The sequence below is a fragment of the Hippocampus zosterae genome, chromosome 2 (genome assembly GCF_025434085.1).
Source record: "Hippocampus zosterae strain Florida chromosome 2, ASM2543408v3, whole genome shotgun sequence".
NCBI lineage: Eukaryota > Metazoa > Chordata > Actinopteri > Syngnathiformes > Syngnathidae > Hippocampus > Hippocampus zosterae.
In genome coordinates, this window is record NC_067452.1 from 32645147 (window position 1) to 32660821 (window position 15675).

The window sequence follows — 15675 nt, forward strand, 5'->3', positions numbered from 1 at the left end:
AGGATCCTGCTGGCTATTTACACAGCCTTTTACAATATTAGACATTTGTATTAACAAGAAGCTTTGTGTAGTTTAATTGAGCATGCGGGAGGAGGAATATTGCATGTTTTAAAAGGAAGAGAGGGAAAAAAAAACAATAGCGAGTGCCATGGGGGGAAAGACTGGGATGAGCAGGAAATTCCCCTTTCGAGAAACACAGTCTGAAAAAAAAATTTGGGGGCACACACACCAGATGAGTTAAATAGGACAAATTAAAACCCTCTTTTTTTTAAAATTCAGAATTAAAAAGAAAATCTCAAAGAATGGAAGTACTATGCCAGGATATTATAATGTGTATTAGGCTAATTGGCATCAAAGGAACAAAAATCAAATGTAACCACTGTTAAGTGTAACACGGTAAAACTAAAGATGAATGCATGAAGAGGTGATGCAATACTGATTGATGTACAGTATTTATTGTTGTCAAGAATGTGGTGGTGAGGGACCTCGAAAAGCAGACAGGAGGGAGGAGCAGGGTGAACTTGACAAACTGTATTAACCAAGACACTGAGAAAACAACATCCAGAACAAAGTCCTGAAAACAACAAGAATCCAAAGTACAACTAAAAGCCAGAAAAACAAAGTGAAAGCAACACAAACAAAAATCCATGGAAGTAAAGCAGTAAACACTAATCAACAAAAGCGATGACAGAAACAATGACCCGATACTGAGTGGCCTCGCCGGGAGTCCTTTTAACAGACACCCTACTAATGACACAACGACCAACAGGTGCGCTGCTGTAGGAGGAGCCCTACAGTGCCACCTTGTTGGACCAAAACAGCTCAACCATGACAATTGTCATGTCAAGGGGAAAAAGAAGTTACCCAATGTTGATCGTAAAAGAGGGGAGTCGCATCACAGATACACACATGATCATGTATAAAAGTCACATCAGCCTCTCAGCCTCCAATGGCATTCGGCATTTGCAAATGTCACCAAAAGACGTTTTACACTCTTAATGTAAAATTCAAAAACAGTCAAGTTTTACAACCAGTCAGGCATGTGGCCTTTGGTACCACTGAAGTACTTGGAATGTGCGTTCCCTCAACACCTCTTGTTCACGTTCGTACTTCATTTGAAATAAATGGCACAAATGAACACCCCGAAAATGTTGGGGTCCACCGCATTAGAATATGAAAAGGCTGAAAAGTGGAAAGAATGTCGAAAGAGGGGGCCCACACTCAACAACCACCCAACATGGCTTTGTATGTCAAGAAAAAACCCAAATTTTGTCGCCTCCTTTGAGAACGATACAAGCTTCAGTATACTTACGTGATGTTTTGTACTGGCATCTGTTTAGGAAGTTCCCTGCAGTTACACAAGCATAAAGTCCTTCCTTTCTTGCTAGCGCTCCATTTTCCACTGTGTGACCTGCTTTAATTAAACTGGGGTTTGAGACCATCATACTCGCTTCTTTTGGACTTCAGTGTGACAAGATGCAATAATATCTTATAATGAGTCTCAGTCCCCCGCTGAGAATCTTCTCATTTTCTTCTATAGCTGAAGAGCTGAGAGCTAAATGCACCATTTCATGACTGCTATGGATCCTCATTAGACAATGTCTAGTTTGACTGTGTATCACACCTATTTGGCTGTCTTTCTCATGAGACTTTTGCAGCAATTCCTTCGAAAAGTAATAATCCGAACAGTGCACAATGGCCATTTTGACCTCCGCCAATAAAGTCCCGTTTTTGTGTTGGTGGATTTATTCATACACAGTAGCATGAATCAAACCAGCCAAGTCAATACATTTTTGTGCGATATTAGCAAAGCTGAAATAAAACATTCATTCAAAGAAACAAAAGGGCAGTAAAGTGGCCGATGTGACTCAAACAGCAGTTGAAAAGTTGTCGTTGACGTCCCAAAACATACTTGGCGACGGGGTTCGGCAGTACTGTGCCCAAAAATAATCGCGGGAGGGCTGCCCATGATGCCGGTGCCCATCCCGTAAACGCACCAGCCATCTGGGAAAATAAATACAGTCCTACCTCGGTTTTTGACCATAATCCGTTCCAGAAGGCTGTTCGAAAAGCGATTCGTTCGAAATCCGAAAAAATTCAATTCGCCGATGATTGGAGGCTAATACACTTTGCAAAAAAACAGTAAGATTTACAGAAATCACAACAAACACGTCTGCTCACAATGAACGTTATATGAGGAAGCGTCACTTTCTCATGTGAGGAAGCCGAGAGAAGTCGCGTGGCATATTCGGGTTTGCTCAGTTTGGTCGATTGGTTTTCGGTCATAATCCGAGGCGTAAAAATCTCGAATTTTCTGGCCGAAATCCGATTTGGTCGATAAGAGAGAGGTTCGAAAACCGAGGTTTGACTGTACATCTTCCTTGAAATTCAGAATGGGATAGCTGTGCAAGCAATTCAAAATATTTGTATTATTGATTCTCACCACAGAAAATGAGCTCGGAGAGGATGAAAAAGTGTTTGACTTGACTCTGTTGCTTAGACCTTGTAAATAGTGGCGTTGACTGCGGGGCGGGGGCTTATTGACTCTCATGTAGCAGTATACTTAGCGAGAGCCAGTTGTCCAAATCATTGACAGCTCCACCCGAGGACGCCAGTATCGCGGTGACCCAGAGGAATCTTGTTCTGTCAATGCAGGTGACATGTTGTGCATCAAGTGGTGTCCCATTCTATGTATTTTGTCTGACTTGACTCCAAGTGCCTCACACGGTGCACACATGCATACGCAGAGCGGTGCAAGCAGCGATCAATAAAGCCCATGGTTAATAGTGCGGAGGTTCTGATTCACCAGCTCCCCTCACAAACAGATTGTTAGCATAACCTCCGCGCACCTCTCACCTACCCTATGTTAATCCTCTACCATCGATTGTGTATCTCATGCTGCAGCTCAGTCAGGCCTCAAGAGCTGATTACTGCTTGTGAGTATCCTTCTGGAACTGCAATTTCTCTTCAGCGTTAGTTTTTCAATCCCCTCAAAATAATACTCAAAATTATGACTATGAATAGGTGTTTGTCAATATTTACCCTGCATTTGCTTGGCGACCAGTTCACCTCTAGCAGGCACACAACCCTCGAGAGGTTCGGTGGCATAATAGATGGGTGGATGTTTCATTCGGATTTAAATGTGATTTTATCTGGCATTGGCATGGAAACACGCTCCACTATGTAATAGTTTGCTGTCATTTCGCTTTGGGTTCACCTCATAGCATGCGGTGCATCGAACGGTTTATAACTCACTATTAACTGCACAGATGTCGCTCACATTGTCAAGTAATGGTTGCCATAATCTTATTTTCGTCAACTAATCAGCTGCTGAATATGTGTTTTTATACACTGCCCTTCCTGATTTTTGAGAAAGAAAGACAACAGGCATTCTGGGGGAAACGGCTTATCTTAGACTGCCAGCTTATTTCACTTAAAGCCTCCAAGAATGGAGCATAAGGAGAGAGGAGTGGATTCCTCTGGTTTGTATCTCTCTGTGATGCTTTCATCCTCCACTCTGGTCTTGCTGACAGCCTGGATAAAGTCGTAATACGCAAGACCATGGTTGCACTTGTCATTTCAATGTCATCGCTACTTCTGCTGTGATGCACATCCGCACATGTGGGACGCACATTCAACATCAACATTCACCATATTTTCCACACTATAAGGCACCTCGGAGTATGAGATGAATGGCCTATTTTTAAACTGTTTACATATATAGGTATTATATGCGCATTATAAGGCGCATAGAATACAAGCTACAAGCGAGGCTGCGGTCGCATTATGCATCCACTAGATGGAGCGACGCTAAATACAATACAATACAGCCGTATTTATATACCGTTTTCACAACCGCTGCATCTGTCACGAAGCACTTTACAGAACATTTAAAACATTACCTCCAAGAAAAAAAATATTTATTGATATAAAGATGCATCAGATTATAAGGCGCACTGTCGGCTTTTAAGGCAATTGAATGCCTTTAGGTGCAACTTGTAGTGCGGAAAATACCCTATACTGTATCTGTTGGAGAAAGAAATCAGGGTAGAGGGCGGCCTCCAAGTGCATACTTCACAGCGGTGATCTGTGATTGCCCTGGTCAACGTCACATCATCTGCAAGTGGACGTCTGCTTGCAGTTTCTTTTGACAGTACTTTGCACAAATCAATCTCCCGCATGGACGGGAGAGCCATGTAGACTGTGCGCCTCTCTTATGCGGAATTTAAATGGAATCAAAGGAGCAGCTTCCATAAAGGAGGAAATGCCTGCTTCTACCTGCATGCAAAATATCAAAATAAAAAAAAAATAAAAAACTCCATCCATGCGCAGTTAAGGACAGGTTTTGCGGAAAACCTTCAGTGGGCACGAAATTAGCGCCTAAAAAGACAACCTTTTACGGAGCACACATTGAAAATGTTTGTTTTGTGTAACATTTCAATGTTTATCATATTTGTGACACGATGTATTATAGATGAATATACATTTTGTTATAGTCAAATACAAATTTTCATTATTATAACCATTAAATTGCTGATCAGCCGGGAAATATCACTTCTGCCTTATTTCTTCCACAATTATTGTTGACATGTTTCTGCATATTACAATTTTATCAGACCGCATTGTGTGTATGAAAGTATTTTGGATCCCAACATTTGAATGTATTTTCTACTCCTACACTTCTCCTACTTGGGAGACTAACTGCACTCGACCATCTCAGTATTGCAATAAGAGTGCAAAACATTTTTAATAACGTAAAACTCCAATTTACATTTGACATTTAAATAACGTATGAATAACTTCAGCCAAAAGATATGTTTTACTTTACAGATTTCCTTGACGTATATTTTTCTTCTTCTAAAATGGGCTCTTATGTAATGGGTTTAGCTTTTTATTTCATCAAGACTGACTACTTTCTGTCACAAATGCAGGTGCCTGTCCTGTGTCGATGGAAAGTTTCCCTGTCATTGGTGCAAATATCGCCACATATGCACACAGGATGCCAGCGACTGCTCCTTCCAGGAGGGACGCGTCAACGCCTCACAGGTTGGTTATCTATGACATATATATATATACACACACACACATATACAGTATATACATGTATATATACATATATATATATACACATATACAGTATATATATATAAATATAAATATATATATATATATATATATATATATATATATATATATATATATATATATATGTATTTTTTTTATGTGACCGGTATGTTGATATTATGAGTTATTCAGATCACAGAGAAAATGCTAACAAGGTTACCAAACCATCAGTGTCTTTCCAAATCACTAAATCCAATCAAATCTTCATCCTCTGTGTCACTGTGAAACAACTCGGCCAATTCGGATGGTAGAAGATGCGAGACTTCTTCTTCTCCCTCACTCACGTCATACTCTTTGTCGATTTATCAACACAGGCTTAGAGCGCCCTCTTGCGGTTTACTGAGAAAACAACTTGTGATCTGATGAAATAATGTGCTCATAATTTCGCACATAAATCGCTCCAGAGTATAAATCGCACCCCCGGCCAAACAATGACAAAAACTGTGATTTATAGTCTGGAAAATACGGTCATGACGACAGTTCTTTGTTTATGCGCACAGTGCCAGTCAAAAGTTACTTATGCTATTGAGTTCGAAGGTGTGCCCAAAATGTTAACTGCCCTTGTGTGTTCGTCACCATTGTATTTTCCACAAAACCTTTTGACGAGGACAAAAGAATAAGCCATTACATTTTTCTTGATGCCCTTTTTTTAATTTAACATTCATCTAGATAAAAACTTGAAGTGCCACCATTGGGACACAGGAGTAGGGTCTCTGCTAATGTTCAATGAATTTTAATTTCTCTTCCTCATGCAAAACGCATTCTCAGTCACAAGCAATCGTCAAAAGCAACAACTGCAAATTTCATGTGATGTTTGCAAGTAGTCTGTCCATGTGAATGACTCTCCCGCTTTCATGGATTCGCCTTTGTGGTGCGTCTGCCTTTGCTCGACAGCCTGATTGGCCAAATTGGCGAGGGGTTACAATGCCACCTTTTGCTTATCTCAATGCAGATGTTGCCGTGGCGACCAAGCCACTTTGAATCTCACTTGGTGCACATGCGCACGACACGTAATCGACAGTGATCACCATAGTTACATATTGTTAGCGGAATTCTGTTGATAGACCTGACATAAAAAAGAAGAGAAAACATGCAGCTTGGTTGTGTCAAATTAGTCAATGTGAAAAAAAATCCATTCGTTTCATTTACATATGTATATATTTTTTGGTTCTCTTATCTGAGGAAAAGCACACACGAATGCCCGTGCGCCAGTGGGAATAGTAGTACAATCGCAACATGATCTTTTTTTTCTTTACAATTGAGTGGTTTAAAAAAAAAACATCTAAAAATAAACTGTTTGCCTCGCCACATACTGTCTACACACATTGTCTGGAAAACCTTCCTCGGGTATTAGTAGTCACATGCCAGAGTGATTGAAGTCACACTACACAGCATGGGAGGGCGAAGGCATTTGTTGATGTTGCTCAGGCTGACTTCAAATCATAGTTGGAAGAGAAAAAAAAAGGCATCGATGGAAGTCACAGGAAATTAGTACTTGTACTCTGCTATTTTCACAGATGCGTTTGGCCCCTTAAATTTAATTCTTCCATGTCTCTTCCTGGATCTGTAAACATATATATAAATCCACAGTGTTGTGACAGCCGATAAAGAGCGAAGCACATGAGAGGCGACCAGGCAGCAAATTACTAGTTGGAGAAACACTCGAGCAGGCCATCAACAACAAAAGTGCATAAACACAAACAGTGAGAAAACAAACACCAGAAGGACAAACAAACACAGAAACAACCAAATTGTCTTTGCTCCAGTGACTACAACATTTAGCTGGTGGATCCGACCGGGCCCCGGGGTTCTTTCCTATGACTGCATTCCCGTTCTGGCATATTAAAGCAATAGAAAAAAAGACGAAAAAAAAAAGAAATGTAGATAGCATTTACATTCTTGGTGAGTTTGGGCGGGATGGGGTGATGCTTCCATCGTAGCTCCAAAGGTAAATGAAAAATAAATCCCTCTATTAGCATTTTTATCCATATGGGTTCTCCCCAAAGGTTATTGGAAATCAAATCAAGTGTAGTTTTTGCTGAAACCTTCTCACGAAAAAAAATCAACCAGCGGATGACACTGGTCAAAAGCAAATTGTAATCACAGATGGCTTTTGGGTCCCTCGATGTTTTGTTGTTGTTTTTAATGCTGATTTTTTTAAGGTCTCTTTTCCCTCAGGTACTTTCTAATTTTTACCTTGTGTTGTAATTCATAGCTATGTCATTTCATAAATAAAAAATATCCACCTGTTGCTGAACCTAAGTCATAAATACGCTTAACTGTATTACATATTCATATACATATTATTGTTGCATTATTCTTATTCTATTATTTATTATTATTATTTTAATTTCAGTATTATTATTATTATTATTATTATTATTATTATTATTATTATTATTATTATTATTACTGTTATGAGGACCTAATGTGCGAGAGAAAAACTAGGGCAGATTTAGAAGCAGCGCAAAAAAAATCAAAATGTTTTACTTGCATCTCTGATTTTAAAAAAAATTATAATTTTTTTAAAAAAGGGATGATCCTCAGATAATTTTCGTCCCTGCTGACTTTGGGCACAAAAATGTAAATTGGTCTTAAAACTGAACTGATTATCCTACCTTTACATAAAAATTTTACATTTCTCATGGTCAAACTAAATCTTTTTGTCAGATGTTGGCCGGTCTCCAATCAATGTCAAAATGGCACCATCATTTCCACATACAACATTTTGAGTGACATTCTTTGCAATGGCAGCAAAGTTGTGGTTGGCACATTGCAGTAGTGTTCAGCGCGTCTGCCTTATAGTCGAGGGGACCTAGGTTTAACCCTTTCATGCAACAATAATGTTAACCTGTAACTTGACAACATGATAAACTGCCCACTGTAGTAACCGCTGTCCCTGAAACGGTTAAACCTCAGTTCAGGCCCTCCTTTTGTGGATTAAGCATGTTCTTGCGTGTGCGTGTCATGCCGTCAACATGCGTGTTAGGTTAGTTGAAGACTCAAATTTTTCCTCAGGTTTGATTGTGAATGGTCATTCGTTTTTATCTACCCTGCTTATTTTTATCTACCCTTTATCAACCCTGCGATTCAATGGTGACCAGTCCAAACTGTCATCAAAATAAATAAATAGCTATAAATTTTACAACATAAACGCCCACGCAATAACTTTGTGTCACATAGGTAAACGATAACAACCGGTGAAAAGTTCACCTGCAGCTAAACCGTTATTCATCCGTGCTGATGTTTCCCGACAGAACTCCGAAGTTTGACTTTCGAGCAACATTTCTTCGTATACATTGCTGATACGCACTTTTGTTTTGGAAAGTGTCTCAATGGAATTGAAGAATAAATGTTTCCCTAACTCCAGGCATTGGTAAATGAGGCACATTCATCCCACGAGTCTGACCTAATTCCATAATATAAATAGAATACAAATCCGTCGATACTGCATACTGTAGCAGCTCCGTGGGGAGTTGAACCTCTGGCCTCATTGATAATCAGAAGAAGGCCATGTTGGGTTCCAGATGAACAGCAGGTGAACACAAGATAGGTGTGCCGGTGTTGCTCTCTGTGTTAATTACAGAATATATCAGTATGATGAGTGAGCTGGCTCGGCGTTCATAATTTTGTGTCGCCTCACTGCTGCAGTCAACACAAAAGTGTGTGTGCGTGGGTTTGTGTGTGCCACCGTACGTGCGCGTGCTTCACAGCTCATAGTATACCATTAACCGCAATATGTCACTTAGAAAAGAAACACACATCCTTTCTTTTTGTCTATTACCTCCACAGCTTTTTTTAATGTTTTTTTTCATTGCGTGTGTCGGCTGGAACTCAGGCTGCCACACAGTACCGGGCAAACCCAAATCAGCAGCTCCGTGTCTGAGGCTGGCATCGAGTGAGCTTCCCTTCTCCCTCTGGGTCCACTGATAGACTCACTCTGTGTGTGTGTGTGTGTGTGTGTGTGTGTGTGTGTGTGTCTGTTAATTATTCAAAGTGTATTAAAGCTTAAAGATGCATCTCCAGATGCTTCTCTGATCGCCATCGTGTTTAATGGAGAGAGACAGATGAGATGAGAAGCGAAAGGTGGAGCATCCGCAGTAAAACATACGGGGGAGGAGTTGTGACTGGCCTAGATGCAAGCTTGCACACAACGCCAGGGGACTGCTTTATAAAAGTGTGGAGGAATTTTCTCTGCAGATTCATAAAAAAACATGATTCCAATTTGCACTATGCAAAAGTCCCCTTTGGACAATCAATTGTCACAATTTTTGTTGGCTTTAAATGGCTGTGGTCTGTTTCCTCACATCATGAAGTCAAAGAAATGGTTTCTGTCAAAAGATTAGTGTTCTTTGTCGTGGGGCTTCTTTTATCATCGGTCAGACTATACCGGTAATTTGCCAAAATCAAGGCCAAAATAGGTTTGGATTTTTCGTTATTGTATTTTATTTTTTTATTTTGGCTTTTGTTGTTTGAATTCCATACTGTAAATCCGAAATGAAGACATTTAAAATGACCCCCAAAAGCTCATGTGTCATATTAATTGACAAAAATGGAAACAAAGGAGATTTTCGTGATAATTATTGTCAGTTGTACTTGGTTTTATAAATGTAAACTTTGTTGCAGTTAGTCAGAAAAGAAATCTAAACAGTTTTTTATTTTATTCCATCAATTAAAATATTTTTTATTCAATTCTAGCTTGTTTTTGTGTTACTTTTCACTCACTAGATAAGCCCGGTTGCTCATCAAACCAAATGGAACGTTTTAAGAGAATACGTCACACTCACATATACGAGGGTCATTAAATAAATAAGGTGAATTTTTCCATATAAGGACTTTTAATACAGATAGAACCGTACTTTTTTTTCATCTTCCAACGTAGTCTACCAGCACTATCACAAACTTTTCCCATCCGTGCACAAGCTTCCATATTCCCTCAGCGTAAAAATCTTTAGACTGATGTCTCAAGCCAGTCGCTCCCAACACTTTTGACTTCATCGTCACTTTCAAACCTCGTTCCTTTTGTGAACGCTTTTAAAACTCATTCAGTACCAACCAATTCTTGACCAAGTCTGAAAAGACGTTTAAACACGTCTTTGGGAGTGAATGAGTTCAGGGACCAAACAGGCCGAATGGGGCAAAGTCTGGGCTGGAAGTAAGATAAGGGAGCAATTTCCAGCGCAACTCATTGATGGTCTGCTGGGAGACGACAAGAACATGCCGAATTTTCCAAATAATATTGACCATATATACTGCAGGTGTTTGATGATGTTTCAGACTGGGAGAGAAAATATGTGTACGCGCTATGGAGACCATAAAGAGTTGGTGGGAGACAAACTGTAACCGAGGACTAGACATGTTAAAATGAACATGAGAAAGAATAGCAAAAAAACAGCGGGAGCAGCATTAATCCTGAATCCAGTCTGTGAAGCTGTAGATGAGCGGGAGGAGGAGGATGTGAGTCATGTTTAACCATTCCACAGTTGAAACCTTACTTGAGGGTCATGACACAACCCGCGGCTCTACTTCCCCAATAACATCTTAATAATTCCCTATCATTTACCTGCCTTACGTTCTTCCTTCACGGCGAGCGTTAAATCATTTATTCCAGATGACTGTATCTGCTGAGACGGGAATGATTTATTCCTTACATTCTGACTGATCCTGTAATGAAGTTGCTTCTTTGCGATGTGTGTTAGGGAAGCGACCTTTGTTGAAATTGGCGGATTCCGTCATGACGTCTAATTACGCACACATTTTTAAGTGTCAGGTTCTCAGCCTCCAATGGTATGAACTTCTTATGTTTTTATCTTGGCTGCTTTGCTGCCTTTTTTCAACGCGCTCTCTATCCCCCATCGTCAGGGACTTGCCATGAGTGGGTGGACTCTGCAAAAGAGTTCTTACGGTTCAAAGTGTCTTTCATGGAATGCAAGTGTCTGCTCGTCGGGTGCGATGGGGCCTGGCCTCCTTTACACCTGACACCAGTCGAGGGAACTTCTTCATTTGAGCAAAGGAGATGAAAACTTTTCTTATTGGAATGGAGCACAGGGGTGAGTCTCAGAGCTAGAATGAACGGGAACCAATAACTTTGTTAACATTCCCTGTTCTATTTTTCCACTGCAGCTGCTACAAAGCACTGGGTTTATTAAGAATGTGGTCGTGACCTGCAACAAACTCCAATAGGTTTCGGTTAAGTAATCCGGTTCATCTAATTGCATCTTTTTAGTGGCTCCGAGCAACATCCACTTCTTTATCTAGCCTACGATAGCATCCACATTGACACGTAATCACGCTTGGTCATCAGAGATAACACACAGAATTACAGTCCTCTAAATAGAGACGTGTGTGAAGAGGTTTGGACAGTCCGTGGAGAAGAGGTCAGATGCATTATCTTTTCTCCAACCTTGTTGTGATCCAACCCGGGCCACAGACCACCATGCTAGAGATGGATGTTGTCGGATCAATATCTCAGAGCAGACAAATGTTTCAGCAGCCTTTGAGTGTTACACAATAGGAGTTAGAATGTCGGTATATATGCTACGAAAAGAAAAACACTTTGGATGGTGTCCAAATACATGAATAAATGGCACGGTGAAGTCATTAGCACCGTGAACGCAAAATACAAAGGTTTCTAATTCACATGCATCATGGGCTGCTCGAACCAACCCAACTTCACAAAACAGTTGAGGCACGATTAGTAGTCACCTGAGCCCTGAGCAACTGTGATGTCACTTTCAGTTCACAGCAAGTGGCAAAATGGCCGCCCTCTGAGATGGCTTAAAATGAAGAAGGAAAAAGAAACTTAATTTGTCTCACAATGGAGAGATTGGCAATTTTCGCAAACATTTTGAAAGGGAGAAAGTAGAAAAACAAAACAAGTATTTGCATGCACACACAAAAAAAACAATTTTAGAAACAATTGAAGAAATTGGTGGATCTTGCTGATTCACTTATATTCCACAAACGCAATATTAATCCGAAACAAATCAGAAGGCCGTGTTTAGAATCGCAAAGGTGCAAATGTGCGAAGGTGTAAAGAACATTCTCAATTTGTCTTCCCCTTAAAGATCCTCTTGTGTATGTTTGTTCAATAAAAAACAGAGACGTGCGTATTTTGTGTCCTTATTTAAAATGGCATTTTTTGTCATAAATCAGGTTAGGAAGTGTGGTATTATTTCTTTTTAGAACCACAGACATGAATGGTGAATGTGATACATCAGCTGAAGAAGTTATACAATACGGCACTCTTTTTATACTGTAGATATACAGTAGAGATAAGGCATACTCACGGAAATGAGAGAGCACAGTTTTAAGAGGCAGCATGTTTGAGGAGATGTGTGGAAATACAAACCCTGATACCCCCACTAGGATTAGAGACAAGCCCCGTAGCACTTCAGTGAGATACTGGGTGTGTTGATCGGTTACTTTCTGTAGCACCTAGTCCCGAATGGAATGCACCCATATTAATGTGTAAAACTGAGACATTGTTCGGATGTCTCATTCTCCCTCTCTCATCGGAGATGCGGTCATCATATTGCTCCCTTTTCCATTCTGTGTGTGTGTGTGTGTGTGTGTGTAAAATGAACCAACCGGTCGATGGAATCTTGTCCCCCACTTTCTGAAACGGTTCATTGGACTGTAACGCTAATCCGTGGGGACCCTCTTCACTCTGGTGACCCCTTCACACACACGCACACACACACGCACGCGAACACACGGAGATACATCCTCATCCATCATACTCACAGAGTGTCAGCATTGCAGCGGGAAGGTGGCCTCCTGGGTGATGGCCAGTAGCCAATCAGTGTTCTTGCCTCATCTCCGATATCATTGTGGTTAGGACCTCGCTTCGCTGATAGGAAGTCATTGTAAGATGGAAAGACAGCAAGCAGATGATCGTATGCTTTTAGGTGTGTCGCAGTTCGACAAAAATGAACTAACTATGCTGGGATAAAAGTTGACCGTTTGATTGACATGTTCGTTAACCTTTATGCGCGTTTTGCATTCTGAAGTATACATCGAGAAATTTATGATGATGATGAGTAGACAGAACACTACACAGTGGTACCTTGAGTTATGAGTGCCTCAACATCGCAGTTTTTCGCATATTGAGCCGCTGCAAGGTAAATTTTTTTTTTTTTTTGCTTTGAGTGAAGTGGAAACTAAATTAGAGAAATAGTCACCAATGGACATCAAGCCATTTCTTTTTAACAGAATTAGCAGTCACTCACATGAATACAAAATTTAAAACCCCTCAAAATGAGCACGACGGAGGAGACGCAACACTAAAGGAAGCATGAGAGACACCGCCCAGCCGAATAACCCCAAGCTCCTCCCATTCACTAGGCCACACCCCTTAAAGACACACATTTACACACAAATAGACAAGAGTTTTTATGCGCGTGCATGTGTGTGTGCACGTACACGCATGGTGGTGTGTTTGTGTGCGTGTCAAAGGGTCACCACAGGGAAGAGGGTGCACACGAATTCGCGTTACAGTCCAGTAAACCATTTCAGAACGGAGGGGACAAGACCCCATTGCTCACGCCCGCGCCGTTTGTGAGGATAAGCTGCTCAGATAATGGACGGATGGATCGTAATAAGATATTCAATGAATTGATTTCTTCTCTGATTCCGAGGGTTTGCTGTTGTTATATTTATGAATGAAATACGATGACATCCAACACATTTGCCTGGAGCGCACAATCTTTCTGCTGGCATCCGACTCAAATTCACCAATATCTCACGACATAACTCTCACCTGCTTCGAGGAGATGTAAAATTTGGTCTACTTACATAATTGTCAGATGTGATTTATATTCTTAAAAAGTATTTACTATTGTAAGCTAATGTGGCGATTACGCTAGTCTGAAATGTAGGAAAACAGTCAAAGGCTACTTAAAAAATGATTGAATTAAAATGTAACTTTTCCTCATAAAAGTAAAATAATAAAGCAAAATCTTTTTTTTATGCCAATGTATTCATGAAAACCAAATTGTACTTAAAATGTACATCTTCGAAAAGTAAGTAATGTAGTGCATTAAAGTAAAGTTTTGAATGTAAAATTGAATAGTTAGACAAACAAATGTGGTTTTGAAACTCAATTCTGATGAGGGCTCGCCTTCCACAAACTTGGATCAAAATGTCAGTGTTTTGCCCTGTGGCCAATGTAAAACATTCGCCACAACACAAACTGACTCTATGGTGCCAGAGGGCAAGATTAACTCTGGTGTGGAATAGAAGTAGGTGTATTGAGGAGAACGTGTCTGTGTGTGTGTGCGTGTGTGTGTGTGTGTGTGTGTGTGTTGACCATGTGGGAATTAATTTAGCTCAAACCGATTCGGATGAGTCCCATGTAGCAGCGCTCCAACTTGCCCTCCTCAGGTCTCATCTCCCACTTTAATAAATGAGTGAATTGCTCCCATGAAGCCAACCTTGCTTCTTTTTCTCTTCTTCCCCCGTGCTTCACCTCTCCTCACATTCTGCTCACCCACAGGTTTAATTCTGCTCTCCCGTAGTCACTTTTTTTTTTAAACCACCTCAAATTATTTTCTGGATACTTTCAGCCAAGTCAAGGGCCATATTCGGTAACTTATTTGCATGATTTTTCAGTTCACTTCTATTCATCCATCCATCCATTTTCTGATCCGCTTTATCTTCACAAGGGTAGCGGGGGGTACTGGAGCCTATCCAAGCTGTCTTCGGGCAGTAGACGGGGGGACATCCTGGATCAGTTGCCAGCCAATCGCAGGTCACACAGAGACGAACGACGATCCGCATGCACACTCACACCTAGGGAAATGTTTCATTGTTCAATCAGCCTGCCATGCATGTTTTTGGAATGTGGGAGGAAACCGGAGTACCCGGAGAAAACCTACGCATGCCCGGGGAGAACATGCAAACCCGCAGGAAGACCAGAGACGGAATCGAACCCGGTACCTCGGCACTGCGAAGTTGCCACGCTAACCACTGGACCACTGGGCAGCCCTTCGATTCATCTAATCATTATTAATATTTGTTGTCAAAAATGAAATTGCTAATGCTTTTATGTGCATCAATATTAGCATTCATTTTATTATGACCACCTCTAGTTTGGTTGCAACAGTTGTCAAAACTTGAGTACGAACAAGAACGTTGGTCCACCCTAAGGCAAAGGGCATCATCATCCAGGCAGGGAAAAAGTAAAAATATCGGGATCACTTTAGGGCAAGAGGGAAAGGGATACGCACAGAGGGCGAGCAGCAAAAGAACCGAGAATTCTCTCCTGAAGAATGCCCCAGTCAGAGGTGATTGTTGTGTGACTCGTTGTGTAGCAGTGCCCCACCATCTGATGCAAACTCAGCTCTGACACCTGTCACCACTCCTGATGAAACACCCGCCACAATCCTCTGCTGCCAGCACTTTTTTGTTTGTTTTTTTTGTGCATAAATGTGTGTTTGTGTGGACTTGTGTGTCTCAACCATGCAGGTTTTCCGTGTCGTAATTGGAACAGATGCTTGAACATGCTCCTTCGACGTGAACAATAGCTGCTACTTCAAACTAGATACTTCA

The 15675-nt window shown here is 40.9% G+C and overlaps 1 protein-coding gene across 3 annotated transcripts in view; it reads left to right on the plus strand.

Annotated features, from left to right (window-relative positions):
- LOC127596803 (plexin-A1-like) overlaps positions 1-15675 on the plus strand; it is a 193560-nt gene that overhangs the window by 117480 nt on the left and 60405 nt on the right. For all 3 annotated transcript variants that reach the window (XM_052059677.1, XM_052059679.1, XM_052059678.1), the window contains exon 9: positions 4932-5046. In XM_052059677.1, coding sequence (XP_051915637.1) covers positions 4932-5046 — 115 coding nt within the window. The remainder of the gene's footprint in view (positions 1-4931; positions 5047-15675) is intronic.